The sequence below is a fragment of the Lampris incognitus genome, chromosome 4, assembly GCF_029633865.1.
Source record: "Lampris incognitus isolate fLamInc1 chromosome 4, fLamInc1.hap2, whole genome shotgun sequence".
Lineage (NCBI taxonomy): Eukaryota > Metazoa > Chordata > Actinopteri > Lampriformes > Lampridae > Lampris > Lampris incognitus.
The window spans coordinates 60,028,159-60,044,043 of record NC_079214.1 but is presented as its reverse complement, the minus strand read 5'-3'; the positions used below and the strand labels follow the sequence as shown (position 1 = coordinate 60,044,043).

General features: G+C 52.5%; 1 protein-coding gene across 1 annotated transcript; it reads right to left on the bottom strand.

The window, feature by feature from the left end:
• Positions 1 to 783: 783 nt before the first annotated feature.
• Positions 784 to 4,536, bottom strand: foxf1 (forkhead box F1). The gene is made up of 2 exons (XM_056278933.1): positions 3,204 to 4,536; positions 784 to 1,510 (listed from the first exon to the last, which is right to left on the bottom strand). The coding sequence occupies exons 1-2, from the start codon at positions 4,198 to 4,200 to the stop codon at positions 1,347 to 1,349; spliced, it is 1,161 nt and encodes a 386-aa protein (XP_056134908.1). The 5' UTR covers positions 4,201 to 4,536; the 3' UTR covers positions 784 to 1,346.
• Between the last annotated feature and the right edge of the window lie 11,349 nt (positions 4,537 to 15,885).

The following is a 15,885-nucleotide window of genomic DNA, read 5'->3' as shown; positions in this document are numbered from 1 at the left end:
TACTCCGCACAAGCCCGAGCTGAAACCCCTCTTGTGTTCGGTGTGTACCGATCGATCGCTTGTTAATGCTCTAAATAGAAAATCACATTTGGCCGTTTTTATTTTTATTTTATTTTTTTTGCTCGTTACGCTTTGCTTCCAAACCCGAAACGGCCTCACGCGAATCCTCGAGTCTAGACTGGTGGTTTTGTGCGCGTGCTAAATGGATAAGACGGGGTTTCAGCGTCACCGAACCGGCTCGTGAAAACTTGTAATCCTATAAAAGGCCTTTAAAAAAAAAAAAAAAACAAACAAAAATATGTCTTGGATTGATGTGGCGTTTTAAACTGCATGCCAGATATCTTTAATTTGATACAAATGACGTGTTATATCCTATACCGTAGCCTATCCTCACTAATGATCCTAACGTTATATATAGATATGTATATATGTATGTGTGTGTGTGTGTATATATATATATAAATGTATACAGTGCTGAAAATAACGGGCTTCTAGATAACACCTAACACACAAACGACATTACAGTGCTTACATTAATTATATATTCAGTTTTCATTTTAAAACAAATAAGTAAGCGTTCTGACAAATATTGCCAATAAAGCATATATCTCCTTGGCCAAGTCACCAAATTAAAATACTTGGGCCTTCAGAATAAATAAAAAGTTGCGCTTACAGGCTATATAAAAAAAAAAGTGCCTTCATCTTTTTTACACTATATATATATATATATATATATATATATATATATATATATATATATATATATATATATAAAATGTCCAATATTGTTCATTTAAAAAGTCAACGCTTGTTCGATAGTCCGAAAGAGCCTGAATCTATAGTTTGCTTATAAGTAAAAACTAAAACTTCTGACGTAGAAATGGAAATGTGCATTTACATATTTGTTTTTTTTGTTTTTTGTTTTTTACAAAATGAATAAACATTTACAGAGGTGTAAAGTGGTAGTCATCCGCCCGCAGAACTAGTACCAAACGGCAGCTGGGGTTTTGATGGGGGGGGTCTTAATGTACCCCCGCCGGCCGGTAGTGATGGCATACAGTTCTTTGTTATGTGTGCTTGTCTGTGATGAGCCATGACGCTGCCTCGCTCTCTCTTTCTCTCGCGCGCTCTCTCGCGCTCTCTCAAGAGTTGAAAAAGAGTCAAGTTCTTGGTGTGTACAAAAAAAACAAACAAACAAACAAAAAAAAACAGTCCAGTCAAATTTTCCTTGAGTTTGTGGTCATGTACAACGAGCGCACGAGCGCCTTTCCTGCGCGAGGGGGGGCATTCTATTGGTTTGGGCGAAAAGTCCAAATCCGCGCGTCGCTGCCGGCCGCCGCGGGGCGTCACATGACGCAGGGCTTGATGTCCTGGTAGGAGACCTGCTGGTGGTGGTAGTAGGAGCCGCTGCCCGGGGAGTGCATCGCGGAGGACGTCATGGCGTTGAAGGAGAACACGAACTCCTTTCGGTCACACATGCTCGGGGACTGGGAATGGTACCGCGGGATACCTATACACACACAAAAGAAGAAGAAGAAGAAGAAAATAAGAAGAAGAAGAAGAAGAAGAAGAAGAAGAAGAAGGATTTCACTGACACGTGTGCTAAATGCGAAACCACATTTTAAACGTGAACAGAGATGACCCCTTGGGCCTTGTTTCCAAGTGGGCCTGAACGGGTTCGGCTCAACGGAAAATTCCAGGCCGGTGGTTGGGAATTGTGAAATATCTGTTACTGGCCTTGTAAAAGTGTATACGATGACGACCGGGCCCTGCTTTATTTGGTCATGGTACCAAAGAGCGGCCCTGCTTTTCACTGGCCATCCCTTACCACCCCCCCCCCCGTTACCTCTCTCGAGGTCTGTTTCCTGCGGGCTAATTATCTAGTTGCTCGATATTAATACAACGTATAATATCTCTTGTCCAACTAAAATAAAGAGAATGATGCGAATATATTACAACCCTAAAATATCCAATCCGCCCTTAAGTGATTGATTTGTGACTACGTGGTGTGAGACGCGCGGGTCCATCACGCCTCGCCTGATAATTAGGAGGCCCGTTAGTTTTTTATTAAACGGCCTCTCGTGGGTTTATCTGCAGAGGCGGGACGACGACGCCTCCAGCCCACCGTTTCACTTAACGAAAGATCATTTCGGGACGCTGGTCTGAATCCGGGCGCAGGCCTCGGCGAGCCTTCCAGCCGCCGACCGGGGTAGATTAGGGCAGAATGTGGGAGAGGGAGGCTTCGGGGATGGCGGTGTAATTGGCGGCGGCTTGCTCGCACGCCAGTCCCGCAGGAGCGCCGGACGCCCCGGGCCAGAGACGGCCGGCGCTCCGGACGCGCGTCGTTAGTCTGGCCGCCATCCTGGCACAGACCCGCCCTCCTGCGCCTCGGCTATACAGCAGGGGGGGGGTTGTTTTTCCTTTTCTCTGCTTTTAATTTAATTCAATTTAACTGGAAGACCCGTACGCGGTGTGAACCACCCCCCCCCTCTCTGCTTTATTACACGGACTCGTACTTCCCATCTTGAGGCTGCTCGACGCCTCCGCAGCAGCTCCCAGGAGGGCTGACCGGGAGAGCGGCATGCGACCCAAGTCTCCTCGTCTTGCCTCCAGTCTACTATCAGCACGTCGACCCGGTCTCGCCGGTCCGCCTACGACACAACACGATCCCGCGACTCTGCGCGCGGTGCACGCGCCCGAGACCCAGTCCCGCGTGCAAGATGACAGGCCGGACGTGAGAAGGGGGCACGCCGTGCTTGTTCGTACGCAGAGTGGCGAGGCCGAGCTCGCCGTTAAAATAGTAGTCTCGACATGTGCCCGTGCGGGACAAATAAATCAACAAACAAACAAACAAACGAGCGCGCGCATGGTAATTTGGGTGGCTGCGACGGCCCCCGTTTCCAGTCACGGTTTAAATGCTGGTAACCGGCGAGGGGATGAAAGGGTAAATTCTTCGCATCCAGCAGAAGGAACAGCCCCCCGGCTCGGACGCAGGCCCGAGCCTGCGGGAATTCTCCAGAAACCAAGAATCAGAATATGGGACACCCCCCCCCCCACCACCACCACCCCACACACACACACACACTTGTTTAATTAATATCGCGCAGCTAATTTCACCAGGGGTTTCGTGTTAGGGTTTAGCCGCGGTTACGTGGCGGGAGGGTTAGTAACGCGGTGTCCCGGAAGGAAGTAGCGACGTTTACCTTGCAAGTCCGTGGTGCCGTGGCCGTTCTGGTGCAGGTAGGGCTGCTCCAGCGAGTGCGTGGGCAAACTGGGCTGCAGCGGGTTGGCCCCGGGGTTGCAGGGGGACAGGGGCTGCTGCTTGATGTAAGAAGCTCCGTTATTCAGCGAGGCCGAGGGCGCCGGAGCCCAGGCCGGAGCGGAGCTCGAGTAGACCGGGTGAGGCTCCATCACCCCTCCGCTGGTCAGCAGCGGCGAGGCGGAGTTGTCGTGGTGGGGGTAGTCACTCCCGGTGGAGCCCGAACAACTTCCCATGTAGGAATGTCCGCTGTTGGCCGACAAGTGGGACATGGAGTGGCCGGAGAGACCCATGCCGTCCATGTTCCCCGCCAGGTGTCCGTTCATCATCCCGATGCCGCTGTCTAAGGACAGGCTGTTGGGCTGACACGACAAACCGCCGCCGCTCCCCTGGAAGTTGTAGGAGTCGGGGATGTGGTTGAAACCCAGGCCGTTCATCATGCTGTACATGGGCTTCAGCGCCTGGCACTTGCGCCTGAAGCCGCGGGGCCTCCTCCGAAACGAGCCCTCCTCGAACATGAACTCGCTGGCCGGGTCGATAGTCCAGTAGTGGCCCTTCCCCGGCCGGCCGAGGCCCTTGGGCAGCTTGATGAAGCACTCGTTGAGGGACAAGTTGTGACGCACGGAGTTCTTCCAGCCCTGGTACGAGCCCCGGAAAAAGGGGAAGCGGCTCTGCAGGAACTGGTATATTTCGCTCAGCGTGAGCCGCTTGGTCGGGGAGCTCTGGATCGCCATGACTATCAGGGCTATGTAGGAGTACGGCGGCTTCTCCGGGCGGCGGATCCCGGCGTTGGTCTTCTTGGTCTTGGTGCTGGACGAGGCGCTCTCCATCACCGCCGTCTGCTGCTGCTGCTGCTGCTGCCCGTGGGGCTTCTCCGGGGCAGACATGGGGCTGCTCTGTGCCGGAGGCTGCGCGGGCGGCTGCTGCACCTCTGCCGTCATTAGGTGATCTATGATGGCTAAATTACAGTCGTCACCGTCCACCCACTCCCCCCCCGAAATAACGCGGCGCAACACGGTCGTTCAACCTCGCCGAAAAACAAAAAAAAAAGAAAAGAGGAGAAAAAAAAAGAAAAAAAGAGAAAAGTGTGCGGGGGGAGCCAGAAGCTGAAAAAGCGAGAATGTCTCTTTTCCTTTTTCGGTCTTACTCTGGATCCGGGTCCTCTTTACGCTTGTCCGCCTGCTGAGCGGCAAGCGGGGAGCGAGGGTCCGGCGCGGGGCAGCGGAGGTGAACCGGGGGGGACTCGGCAATGTTGTCGCGCGCAACGAGGAGCTCACAGTTTGCACTTAATCTGTTGCCATCGGCGCATTGGAAGCGGCATGTCTTTCCATCCCGACGTCGAAGCCCCGCCCAGTTCCCCTCCTACTTAACAGCGGTGGGCTGTTCCACACACACACACACACACACACACACATGCACGCATGCGCACGCGCACGCACACGCACGCACACACAAATCTAAACTTGGATTTTTAAATACTGTTTCTTTACCCTTTTCTCTTTTTTTTTTGTATTGGCTTTTTAATATTTCCCCCACGCGCAAAGCAACACCGACCTCGCGGTAGGGTGTAATAGCGCGTGCTGTCCGGGCTCGGTAGCGCAAGTCTGCAGCTTTTACTGACGCCGGACCTGCAGGACACACGCGTTACTATCTCGACTAACGGTGACAAGATTCAGCGTTTTTTGCAGGTTTTTTTCGACGTTTCATTTGCACAAAAAAAATAACGCACATGTCAAAGCCACACACCTGTCGTTCGCGTAAACCCAGAAAAGGTAAGGCTGACGCGCGCGCGCGCACGCACACACACGCGCGCTAATCAACTTTATGAAACTGCGTGATTTTATACGCGCGTATTAGAAAGTATTTAGCGCGTGAAATGCTCGCATAAAAAGCGCGCGCCCCTGGTACCGCGGAGCAGCGTTGGTGATTTTCTCCCAAAAGACGGACAGGAACACGGGGCAGGATGTTTATACAGCGCAATGTAAACATTTTCCTGGCCTTCTTTAAATAAAAAAATCAAGCAAAAGCCCACACTAGATCAGCTAATACCCGCAATCTCGCACGATATGCCCGCGCACTCGCAGCGCCTGTGCAGGAGTGGACAAACCCTTTTTTATTATTTTTTTACATTTTTTTTTCTTACCAGAATACGTCGTTGTTATTTTTTTTTTGCACTGTGGTTGCAGTGTTTACGCATACAGGGACACAAGGAGAGAGAGGAGGGAGAGAGAGAGAGAAAGCTGCTGCAAGTCCTGCCGGACATCTATGAGCACGCAAACTCGAAACGGGGGGGAAAAACCGAGACCGGCTCCTTCGGCGGGCTCGTCTATCCGGACTGGAACCACCAATTTAAAAAAAAAAAAAAGAAAAGAAAGAGAAAGAAAGAAGGTAAGACGTTCACCCGTCACGGTTTTCCAGTGGTGTGGGGAGCCGGCTTCTGCTCGGGAGGGGGGGAGGAGGGAGGGGGGGGGGACATCACATCACGCGCGATTCCGCCACGCAGCGCGCAGAGCGGATGAGTGGATCCGCGTGGCCTCCGACTCCTTCTTAGGCGCTTCGGCGTTAACGCGGCCGGTGCGTCTCCACCGGGGGGGAGAGAGAGCTGATCATTGGGGAGAAAATCCGACGGTCTAATTTGAGGTTTGTTTCATAGCCCCTGGTGCAAAGTCCGCTGAAAGACGATCAGCCCCCCCACCCCCACCCTACCCTACCCCCACCCCCACCCTCTAGCCTCCAAACTGTTGACAGTAGTTTGCTTATTGTTCCCCAGAGATGCTAATAGCTTCGGCCTGCAACCTGCCGCGCAACGTCGCGCCGCGCTCGGGGCTGCGGGGCCCCGCGCGTCTCCGCATCCGTGCGGTTGTTGCGGTGCGGGACAGCGTGGCGCGTACGCGCGCGCCCCCCGGCCAGACGCACGAGCCGGCGGCCTTGGTGTGTTTCGCGGCCCCGGGGGGCTTCGCTCACAAGTCAAGAGCAAATGGGAGCGTTTGTTTTCGTGCGTAAAACGGTCGCAATTACAAATAACGGGTTTGGATGAGGTGCCGGTGCTTTTGGGTAAATTGACAATTATATGTGAGCACCCCTGTATTTTTATATATTTATATTTATATTTGTATATATAGTTTGGGGGAATTCAAACTGAAATAAATATAGGACGCTTGGTCTTGCGCATGCAGAGCACTTGCAGGGTTGGCTCCCTGGGCCGAGGCAAGGGAGAGGGAGATTTAAATAAAATGTTTAAAAAAAGGCTATTTTCAGCGGTAGTATTTTATTTTATTTTATTTTTTTATTCTTATTATTTTCATTACCGATTGTGCACGGGCACTCTGCCGAAAAGAGCTCCGTGCACATTTGCCCGCGCGGATCGGACCACCCATCGTGAACCGGGGGGCAGGCCAGGCACCCGTCCCTTATTCTCCGTCCACTGCGTTTCATTTCCCACGGTGACCTCACTCTATTAAAAGCGCGTGCCTTTTTTTTTTCCAAACACGGGGTCTGTGCGTCCACGTCAGAAGGCTTCACCCACTCACCCATTTCATGATCACTTTTTTTTTAATTTATTTTTTAATTTCACTTTATTACAGGTCCCGACGAATGACCAGCGGCGCTGTGCGTCGTCTTCGTGCCAGTCGTGCGACGCGGCGCGACGCGCTGCGCAATGACGCGCGCCTCCGAGGCGCGCGTCATTGCGCATCTCTTCTGTAGGCGGTGACAGGCCCGCATCCCTCTATGGGCACGCTGCGCATCAGTCTGCGTGTGTTTTTGACATAGTGAGTCACCCAGAGTCGTTATAACCGTGCTCTGTGACCTCTCGATTAACCCACGGGCCCCTATTATGAGCCTCAACACGCAGCGAAATTACGCACTCGTATCTTTCCTAATTTTCTAATTTGCGTTGGGTCAATCTTGTTTATCGCCTTCATTAGTGGCAAGGGTGTGTGAACGGTTTTCCTAATACTTAATAGAGGACCACGCTCCTCGTGGCAGACTCCTTCCCTTGTATCCCGAGAGGTTTTTTTTTTTTTTTTTTTTGCTCTGTCGTCTCAGTCAGATTCATGCACTTTTCCATGACGTCTCCAAAATGAAATATCTGACGGCGCTGCATCCTCAGGAATGCTTGGCTCGGCTTAGGTGGAGGGACACCACAATGTGAACAGCCTTGACAGTCTTTCCGGACAGATTTCTCAATAATTTAGCGAGGAGAGGGCCTGTTTGGAGCCGCTAACACGAGGCTGCTGCACGGTTAGGGCGCACAGGCGATCCTCCACTCCGAGCAGCTCAAACTGCAGCGAAATCACACACCGAATAAAACAATCAAACACGAAACGCCTCGACATTTTGCTCCCCCACCCCCCCACCCCCTCGTAACGGGCCGTAATAAGATGGTCAGAAGGGATCTGATGTTTGTCTATATGATGTGATTATGATGCGTAATGTATTCATCTGGGGCACTTGTACACGGCCCTCGGTCGTTATCCATGTCAGGGAGGAGGAGGAGGAGGGTTATCCAGGGGTCTCATATCGCGGCCCTGTGTTTCGTTATGGAGATTTGATTCAGCGCGAGGCAATATTATTAGCCACCCACGTGAAGAGGTGAGGCGGCGTATGGATGTGCACATCCGCCGGCGGAGGCCCGAGTGACGCAGCCCGGTTTGAACGGACGGGGCAGACACGTCGTTTAGCGTGGGGCCACCGCTTAAAATGGCGGCCTTGACACTGAGAACACAAAGTCTCCGAGCACCTCCCCTGCTGACGGAGTGGAGCTGCGGGAGGTCACCGAGAGGCTGCCGCGGTTGTTTGGAGGGCCGTTTGACAGACTGATCGATCAGCTGGACGCCCCGGAGAGGCCCGGCGGTTCTCATGCAACGCGGAGCTGAAATCCCTCCGAAGCAAGACGTCCCCTCTGCACGCTCGCTTTCCCCGTCACCACCAGCAGCAGCAGCAGCAGCAGAGGCTAATAAGACAAGCTACTACCACCACCACCACCACCACCACTAATAATCATAATAATAGTAATAATAATAATAATAATAATAATAAGTGCTTTGAGTGGCTGTTGCAGCTAGAGAAGCGCTATATAAATGCAATCCATCCATCCATCCACCCTCTATCCATCCACCCATCCTCCACCCATCCACTACCCGTTATTTTTCCTCATATCTAAATGCTCGTGAATGCTCATTGCTCACACCGAGAATTAAACGCGACCCAACGAAAGCAGAGAGGCCAACGTGTTTATAACGGGAGCACGAACACAGGCTCGTTACTTCTGGCGTTTGTGAGCAAACGGCGCGGTTGGACTTTTGAGGATGACGCGAATAAAAAAAAAACCTCTTTATTTGTTTATTTGTTTGCGCCAGCAGTCTGCGGGGGGGGGGGGGAGAAACGCCGCACGGGGTTACGCGCGGGCCCACGAGCGCGCGTTCCGCGCGAGGATAATAATCGCAAGGGCGCGGGGGAATAAATCCATAACTCGGACCCGCGTCGCGGTAACTTGCAGACCTGCCCGCTTTTCCCCCCTCCGCTTCTTCCTCGGGGGTCTCTGCTGCTGGACGCGCGCGACGTCCCGCGCGCACTTCGGATCTCGCGTCGACCAAATTACAGCCGGCGACGAACCCGCTATTGCCCGTATCGCTTCCGTTTTTGTTTTGTTTTATTTCCCCCCCCAAAAAAATTCGTTAAACAATTTAAAATAATTTAAAGGACGCTTCAGCCATTTTTTTTGTTTTGTTTTTTTTTGGGGGGGGGGGTCACGCGCGCATCAAATGAATTACAGGAGCTCCTCGGACCCGTTTGCCACCTCGTCCCTCCTCCGCGCGCCGTCGCCGTAATTGAAAGCAGGGCGGCGCGCGGGCCTATAGGTCCGCGCGGCCCCTCATCACTTTCCCCCGGCGCTGTAGGTGGCCTTGTATATTTGTCTTCAAGTGGTGTTTATGTGAACAAGAAAGGGACGGGATTGCTTGCAGACCGCTGATTGCGCGCGCGCGCGCGCTGCCGCGCGGACGCTTACCGCGCGGCTGCGGGCCTATAGAGTCGTGCTACGACGGGCACCACCCTTCTCCCCGAGTCGTCAACGGCACCCGAGCGGGGGGCTCGAGGACTTTTTAATTTCCTTGGCGAGAATTTGCCATTCGCGAGCTCCTCCGTGCCAGTGCGCAAGGGAAAAAGTCCCTCTGGCACGACGCCCCTCACGTCTCTCTCGCTCTCTATAGCCTGCACGCGGACTATATGCAGGGGGGGGGCGCACCCCCCCCACATATAGTCCGCGTGCAAGGGGATACAAATTGAGTGCGTTACGCAAATTGAAGAAGAAAAAATGAGCCTTTTGTAAAACTGCCACCCCCACCGCCATCCGTTTTGGATTAATGGCGCCATGTGAGACATGTTGATCAGGTGGCATAAAGAGCTCGATCATCAATACTGAGATTCTGCCTGTATCAGAGGTTATGTGGGGGGGGGGCTTCCCAATAGTTGTTAAACACGTGTGATGTTCCATGGTGAAGAATACAACTAGGCCCATGGCTACAGCTTAAAAGGCAGTTGTGGTTTTTGAAGGCCCCCCACCTCCATCAACTCCACCCGCCACCCACCACTTTCTTTTCTTTTTTTTTTACAAATGATCCCTGAATCAGATTTCTAACTGTTTTTGGTTTTTTTTTTATGTTCATGCACCCTGCAGTGCACATAACAAGGCCGGGCCCTAATGCAGGCCAGGTACACAGGTCCGGTCTGCGGTCGTTGCGTTTGCACGGCAGGGTGGCGTTTCCGGTGCCAGAGCAGAGTCCGGTCAGCCGGGACGGACCGGTGATGCTGAGGCGGGACAGGATGCCATTTCTGCACACTTGCTGCAGGACCGTTACGCCGTGTAGACCGCCTCACCCAGCCATCCTACACAGCACCCCTTTAAAACCGTTTTACACCAACATCAAAATAATTTAAAAAAAAGATTCACATCCAGGACTGCTCAGGGTGGTCTGCAGCCCGGCTGGACAGTCTGCTGAGGTTTTAACAAACCGTTTAAACAGTAGACGCCTCGGCAGTGAAGACCCCGAGGAAGACGTGCGGGGCTTCTTCTTCGCCCTAAACGTCTCCAGCCGGCACAAACTGTACAACATTACACCCACCTGGCCTCTATACGCTGAGGCGGATGACTCACGTCTTATGTACTTGTAATTTATGCAGTATTGGGCCTAGTCAGTATATAAAGTTTTTTGTTCTGTTTTGCTAATAGTCATCATAAAGTTGTGCGTACACCGAAGCCTAGAAATAACCTCCCATGTGTGCGCCGCACAACTGCTGCTTCGTGTCTCATCCCATCCGGCGACGCTGTCCCGCTCGTGTTTGTTATTGTGTGGACGGCAAATGCTGTTCTCCACAAACAAAAGGAGTCAACATCTCAAAACACATGAGTCACTGCGAGAAACCCCGTCCCTCCCGGGTCGACTCGGCGTGACACGACAAACACGCCCCACTGGCCCCCTTCGCCCCCCTTCGCGGCCCTCGGCAAGCTCAAGCTATTACGACGAAATATAAACGTATGAAATGATGGATTTCAACGGCAACCCGGTTTGGGGAAAAGGCCGCGTTCCTCCCAGGTGAGGAGTGCACACAGTAAATGCATTGGTAAAACTTCCTGCAGGGTTTATTTCCCGGTCTGCACGCGGCACCAGCACACTAACGGACGCCACGTTTTGGGAATATCTCTGCCCGGAGCCTCTAAATCTGGTCACCCCCCGTCTCTCTTTTTTGTTGTTGTTAATATTTGTACGGCGCGTACGAATGTCGTCATATATATCGTTTCCACAAACTTGGCTGATGGGTGTATTTGTGAGAAGCACATGTCTCTGAAAAGTCCACTTTTCAAGAGCTCGGGGGGGGGGGGGGAGGGGGAGCCCTGTTTTCAGCTTTGTGACAATGCATTGCCCAGCTGATCCAAGAGGGGTTTTAAACGACCTGTTCAGCTTAAGAGGCAGGAGGAGCATTTGCTCTCGACCCATAAAGGGACACTTTAACATTCAGTGGTATGAGATGAAAAAATAAATAAATCAAATTCAAAAATCACCAAATTTGTACTAGTAAGTAAAGCTGTGTGTAGTGGATGTGAAGGTGGTGGAGTAAAAGTAGAATATTGGCCCCTAAAATTTAGTTGGACTCGTCCAGGGACATGTAGGTCAGGTGAATCGGCCGCACCAAATTGTCCCTAGGTGTGTGTGTGTGTGTGTGTGTGTGTGTGTGTGTGTGTGTGTGTGTGTGTGTGTGTGTGTCTGTGGGCCCTGTGATGGCCTGGCGGCCTGTCCAGGGTGTCTCCCCCGCCTGCCGCCCAATGACTGCCGGGATAGGCTCCAGCATCCCCCGTGACCCTGAGAGCAGGATAAGCGGTTTGGGATAATTTGGGATAGTTTGATGGATGGATGAATTTCCACAAATTGTCCTGTTGTGTTTCGGTTTTGGTTTTTTTTTCTGGATGGAAATCCAAAATCAGCGAACGAGCGAGGAGTGTAAGAAACCCTCGTCATCACATCTGCCTGTTCAACTCAAAGACCAGGTACAGATGGAGGACATTATGTGTGTGTGTGTGTGTGTGTGTGTGTGTCACTATTTCTGTTGTGTAGCGACAGGTTCAGGTGTTTATTTCTCCATCCGTTCCTTCGTCTCTGTCCAAGTGGTCTCGGCCAGCTGCGGTTCCACCGATCGTTTTCTAGGGCGGATCACCGGTTTATAAAACTGCTCGGCGTTGTTCCGACTTGTCCACAAACGAGCCGTTTGGCTTTCCCGGCTCTCAGCATCACCGCCGACATTACCTGCTTACCGACAAGAGCGGCGCACAAATCTGACAACCTTGAGAAAAAAGAAAAAGGGGGGGGGGGACGTGTAACAGAATAATTAGGGACGAGCCGGACGCAGGCCGTCTTTTTTTGTTCCCCCTCGCTCATCTCGGGACAGTTGGCGGGAAGACCCGACTTGCACAGTGTTGTGTTTCGGAGTGAGAATGATGTCTGGCTCCATCGGGATAGGAAAACTATCATACGTGATGACGTTTCGCACAGCTAAACATCAGGATAGACTGGGCGTTGTGTTGAATTCTCTGCGCAACGGCGACACGTCATTTTTTTTTAAAAATCCTGAACGTGACCCGCGGATGGCCGCGGGATCTAGAGAGCCCGATTGATTGCACGTACAGGGCGTACTGATGTGAGACATAATTTACACAAAAAAAATAAATCTGTCTACCAAATCAAATTTGCTGACCCCATTTTTAATATTCTGCGACCCATCCGAGGGGTCGCGACCCAGGGATTGAAAACCACCGTCCTACAGTATGAGCAGCTGAGGGAGGTCTGCGTCTGTCACACGGCGTGTATAGCCCATTAACACAAATTACAAATCTGCCTCAAGGGGCTTTACAGCAACACAACATCTTGTCCTTAGACCCTCGCCTCAGATAAGAAACAACTCCCTTCAAAACAAAAAAAAACATTGAACAGGGGGGAAAAACTAGGGAGAAACCTCTGGGGGGGGGGGAGCGACGGAGGAGGGCTCTCTCCCCCGAGAGACGCACAACGTGCAATGGATGTCGTGTTTACACAATTTACACAGCACACGGCGTCGAACGAGGCCAACAGGATTGTGAAGGACGTGTAAAGTGTGTGACGAACAAGATGAGGAGGATGCCTAAAAACCATCCGGGCTCTCTCTTGTCTCCCACCTGACGCTTCTTGCGATGTGCTCCGTCCCACCTCCCCTGTCATGCGCCCTCCGAAGGAACAGCCGGGACGCCCCGCACCGCGAATGGAGACCGTCCGCGGCGCTCCACCCCGCCCTGTGGCCCCCGACACACCGCCGCCCGGGGCCGGCGCATCCCGGTTCGTCTCTGAATGCAGGAGGCGGGGGGGGGTGGGGGTGGGGGGGGGAGGAGGAGAAGGAGACATCAATAATATGAGATGAAGCAGAAACCACAGTCGGGGAACACACAAGAAGGTCTGGAGGGCCGAGGCAGGCCACAACGGGCCCTGCTGCAGGTTAGCTCCTTTGATACTCGCCCTGATGTCTATTTGAGGGGTGCACACGGGGCGACGTGGGTTTCACACATGCGCGTTTACGTAATATCGATGGGTGTTTACGCGCAGCCCACCGGCTCGCTTTCCCTTCCCTCCGAAGGGGGGATTTTCCTGCGGCGGGCCGCGTTCGGGAAAAAAAAGCAATTGAGAATCCCCAAGCAGCGCACAACAATGGGAGATATCATGTGCGCAGCGTGTGCTCCGTGCCCCGCACGGTTTTTCTGTCGGGAACGGCTTGGCTATTTTTAATCCGCGCACGACCGAACCCACCTACAGAAAAACCACAAAGTTGAACTTAAGGGAGGCGACTCGGGGGCGGGGGCGGGGGTTTGGGGGGTGGCTTCGTAATTTGCCTATTGTGGAGCTCCGACCTCCTCTGTTCTGCCACAGACAGCTCTGGTAGTCCACAACATGATACCCCATATGCTCCAGTCAGCTTGAAACGAGGGGCATATCCTCGTTTGTTTGTGGGAACCCATTGACACGTAGTGGTCGGGAATCAGTAAGGAATGCTTTTGGGATGGTAACTGGATTCGCTCGTAATGCCCGGTTCTCCACAGCGGAAGGCTAGGGTGGGAAAAAGGCTGAGAGCATTTCCTGAGCGGAGGGGGGTCCCAGCGAAGCATCACACAACCATGGGCATCATGTGACAGCCATCCTGCCAGGCCTTGGAGAGGAGAGGACGGGAGAGACGAGTAAGGAAAGGAGAATAGTTGAAGCAGCAACAAAAAAAAAAAAAAGGGGGGGGGGCACGGAGAAAACAGTGGAGGGAAGACATGAGAGGAACAGAGGAAGAGGCGGGGATGAAAGGCGAAGCACAGAAAATGATAATAGCGTTTACAAATTAAAGGATAGTAGAAAGACCAAGCATAGGTCACGACCTTTACACACACACACACACACACACACACACACACACACACACACACACATACACACATATATACGTATATATATATATATTTTACATATATATGTATACAACTTTAGCTCGCTAGCTAGCATGGCCAAAATTAGCATTATAAAAACCCTTTTTAGCTATCCTTAGCTAACGTAAAATTGCCCCTAGGTGTGCATGTGTGTGGGTCTGTGTGTGTGTATGTGGGCCCCTGTGATGGCCTGGCGGCCTGTCCAGGGTGTCTCCCCGCCCGCCGCCCAGTGACTGCTGGGATAGGCTCCGGCGTCCCCGCGACCCCGAGAGCAGGATAAGCGGTTGGGATTGCGGATGGCGGGATGGCTCCCCCTTTCTTTCCGTCTTTGTGTGTACGTGCCCGTGTTTGTCAGTGCACGCGCACAAAGCCATGTACATACATGTATGTAGTATTGTTATGGAGGCATACGTCACTAGCCAGGCCTTCCTCGGCAGCTGCGGACCTGGCGCTCTCCCGCTCGTGTAAACGCGGTGAGAATCACGAGAGGAATCTTAGCCTATAGTTGTCAAACGGCGTTTTATTTCCACCTGCTCCTGGCCTCTTTCCGCTGGTCTGCTCTATAACAATGGTGCAAGGGAAGGCGGTAGAGTGCAAGGTGACAGGGCAGAGATTGATGTTGGATTGTGTTTGGCCCTTCTTCAGATGGGGGCCCGAAAGGGAAGTAGCTATCCCTCCCTTTCCACCGCCACTGCCCTCCGCTAACGCTCGGGCTCGACAGGGTACACAGCGCGGATCAGGCCTTTCTTAGAAATCCCATTTTAAGAAAGTGCCAATCTGCCCGAAAGGCAACTTGGCAGGCACCTTTAAACAAGGTTTTCACGAGCCATTAATCAATCCACCGCTACATGGAACGGAATAAGGTAATTTATGGCTCTCCGCGGCGCGCTAAGTGGCCTCCAGTCGTTACGTTGCCCTACTCCGTCCCGCTTGGGGCTCCTTTAGGTAAAAGAGAGATACGCGCTCATCACGTTCGCATTCTTTCCATTTTACTGAAGAGCGGCGTGGCAAAGAGGGTGATCCATCACCTTAATTGTCTTTTTTTTTTTCCTTCTTCTTCTTCTAACTTTCTGTTTCTGTTTCTTCTTCTTCTTCCTCTAGGCTGGAGTGGGCAGGCGTGTGGCTTTGGCCACAGGAAGCAGCGAATTCTTTGGAGAATGTAGGATGTCTCGGGGGGGGGGCGGGCGGGGGAGACAAACTGTTCAGCCGCCCCGCCCCTCACCCCCCCCCCAAAAAAAAAGACCCTTGACCTCTTCATGTGTTTATATCAGACCATGGAAGTGAGAGAAATAGTGATGAGTCACTCCGGCTCTGTGTTTACACTCCGGAGTCACGCAAGGAAGGAAATCAGCCACGGTCTGCTAAAAGTGGCGAGGTGAGAGAGAATAGCTGCAGTCCCCCAGCGCTGCCCTGATTTACCTTGCTCAGTGCCCTTTTCTAGCAGCAGAGAAAACAGCGGCGTTGTGTAATCCGGCCGGCTACGGACCAGCGGTATAGGCAACGCCGATCGCGGCGGAGGCCCCCAAAAAACGAGGAGCCGGCCCCCCCGTCGAGGCTTTTGTACGTGCAGTCGCGTACACGGCAGCGACGGCCATGATGCATCAACACAAACAGCCCAATAAGATCTGCAAGAGGTCAG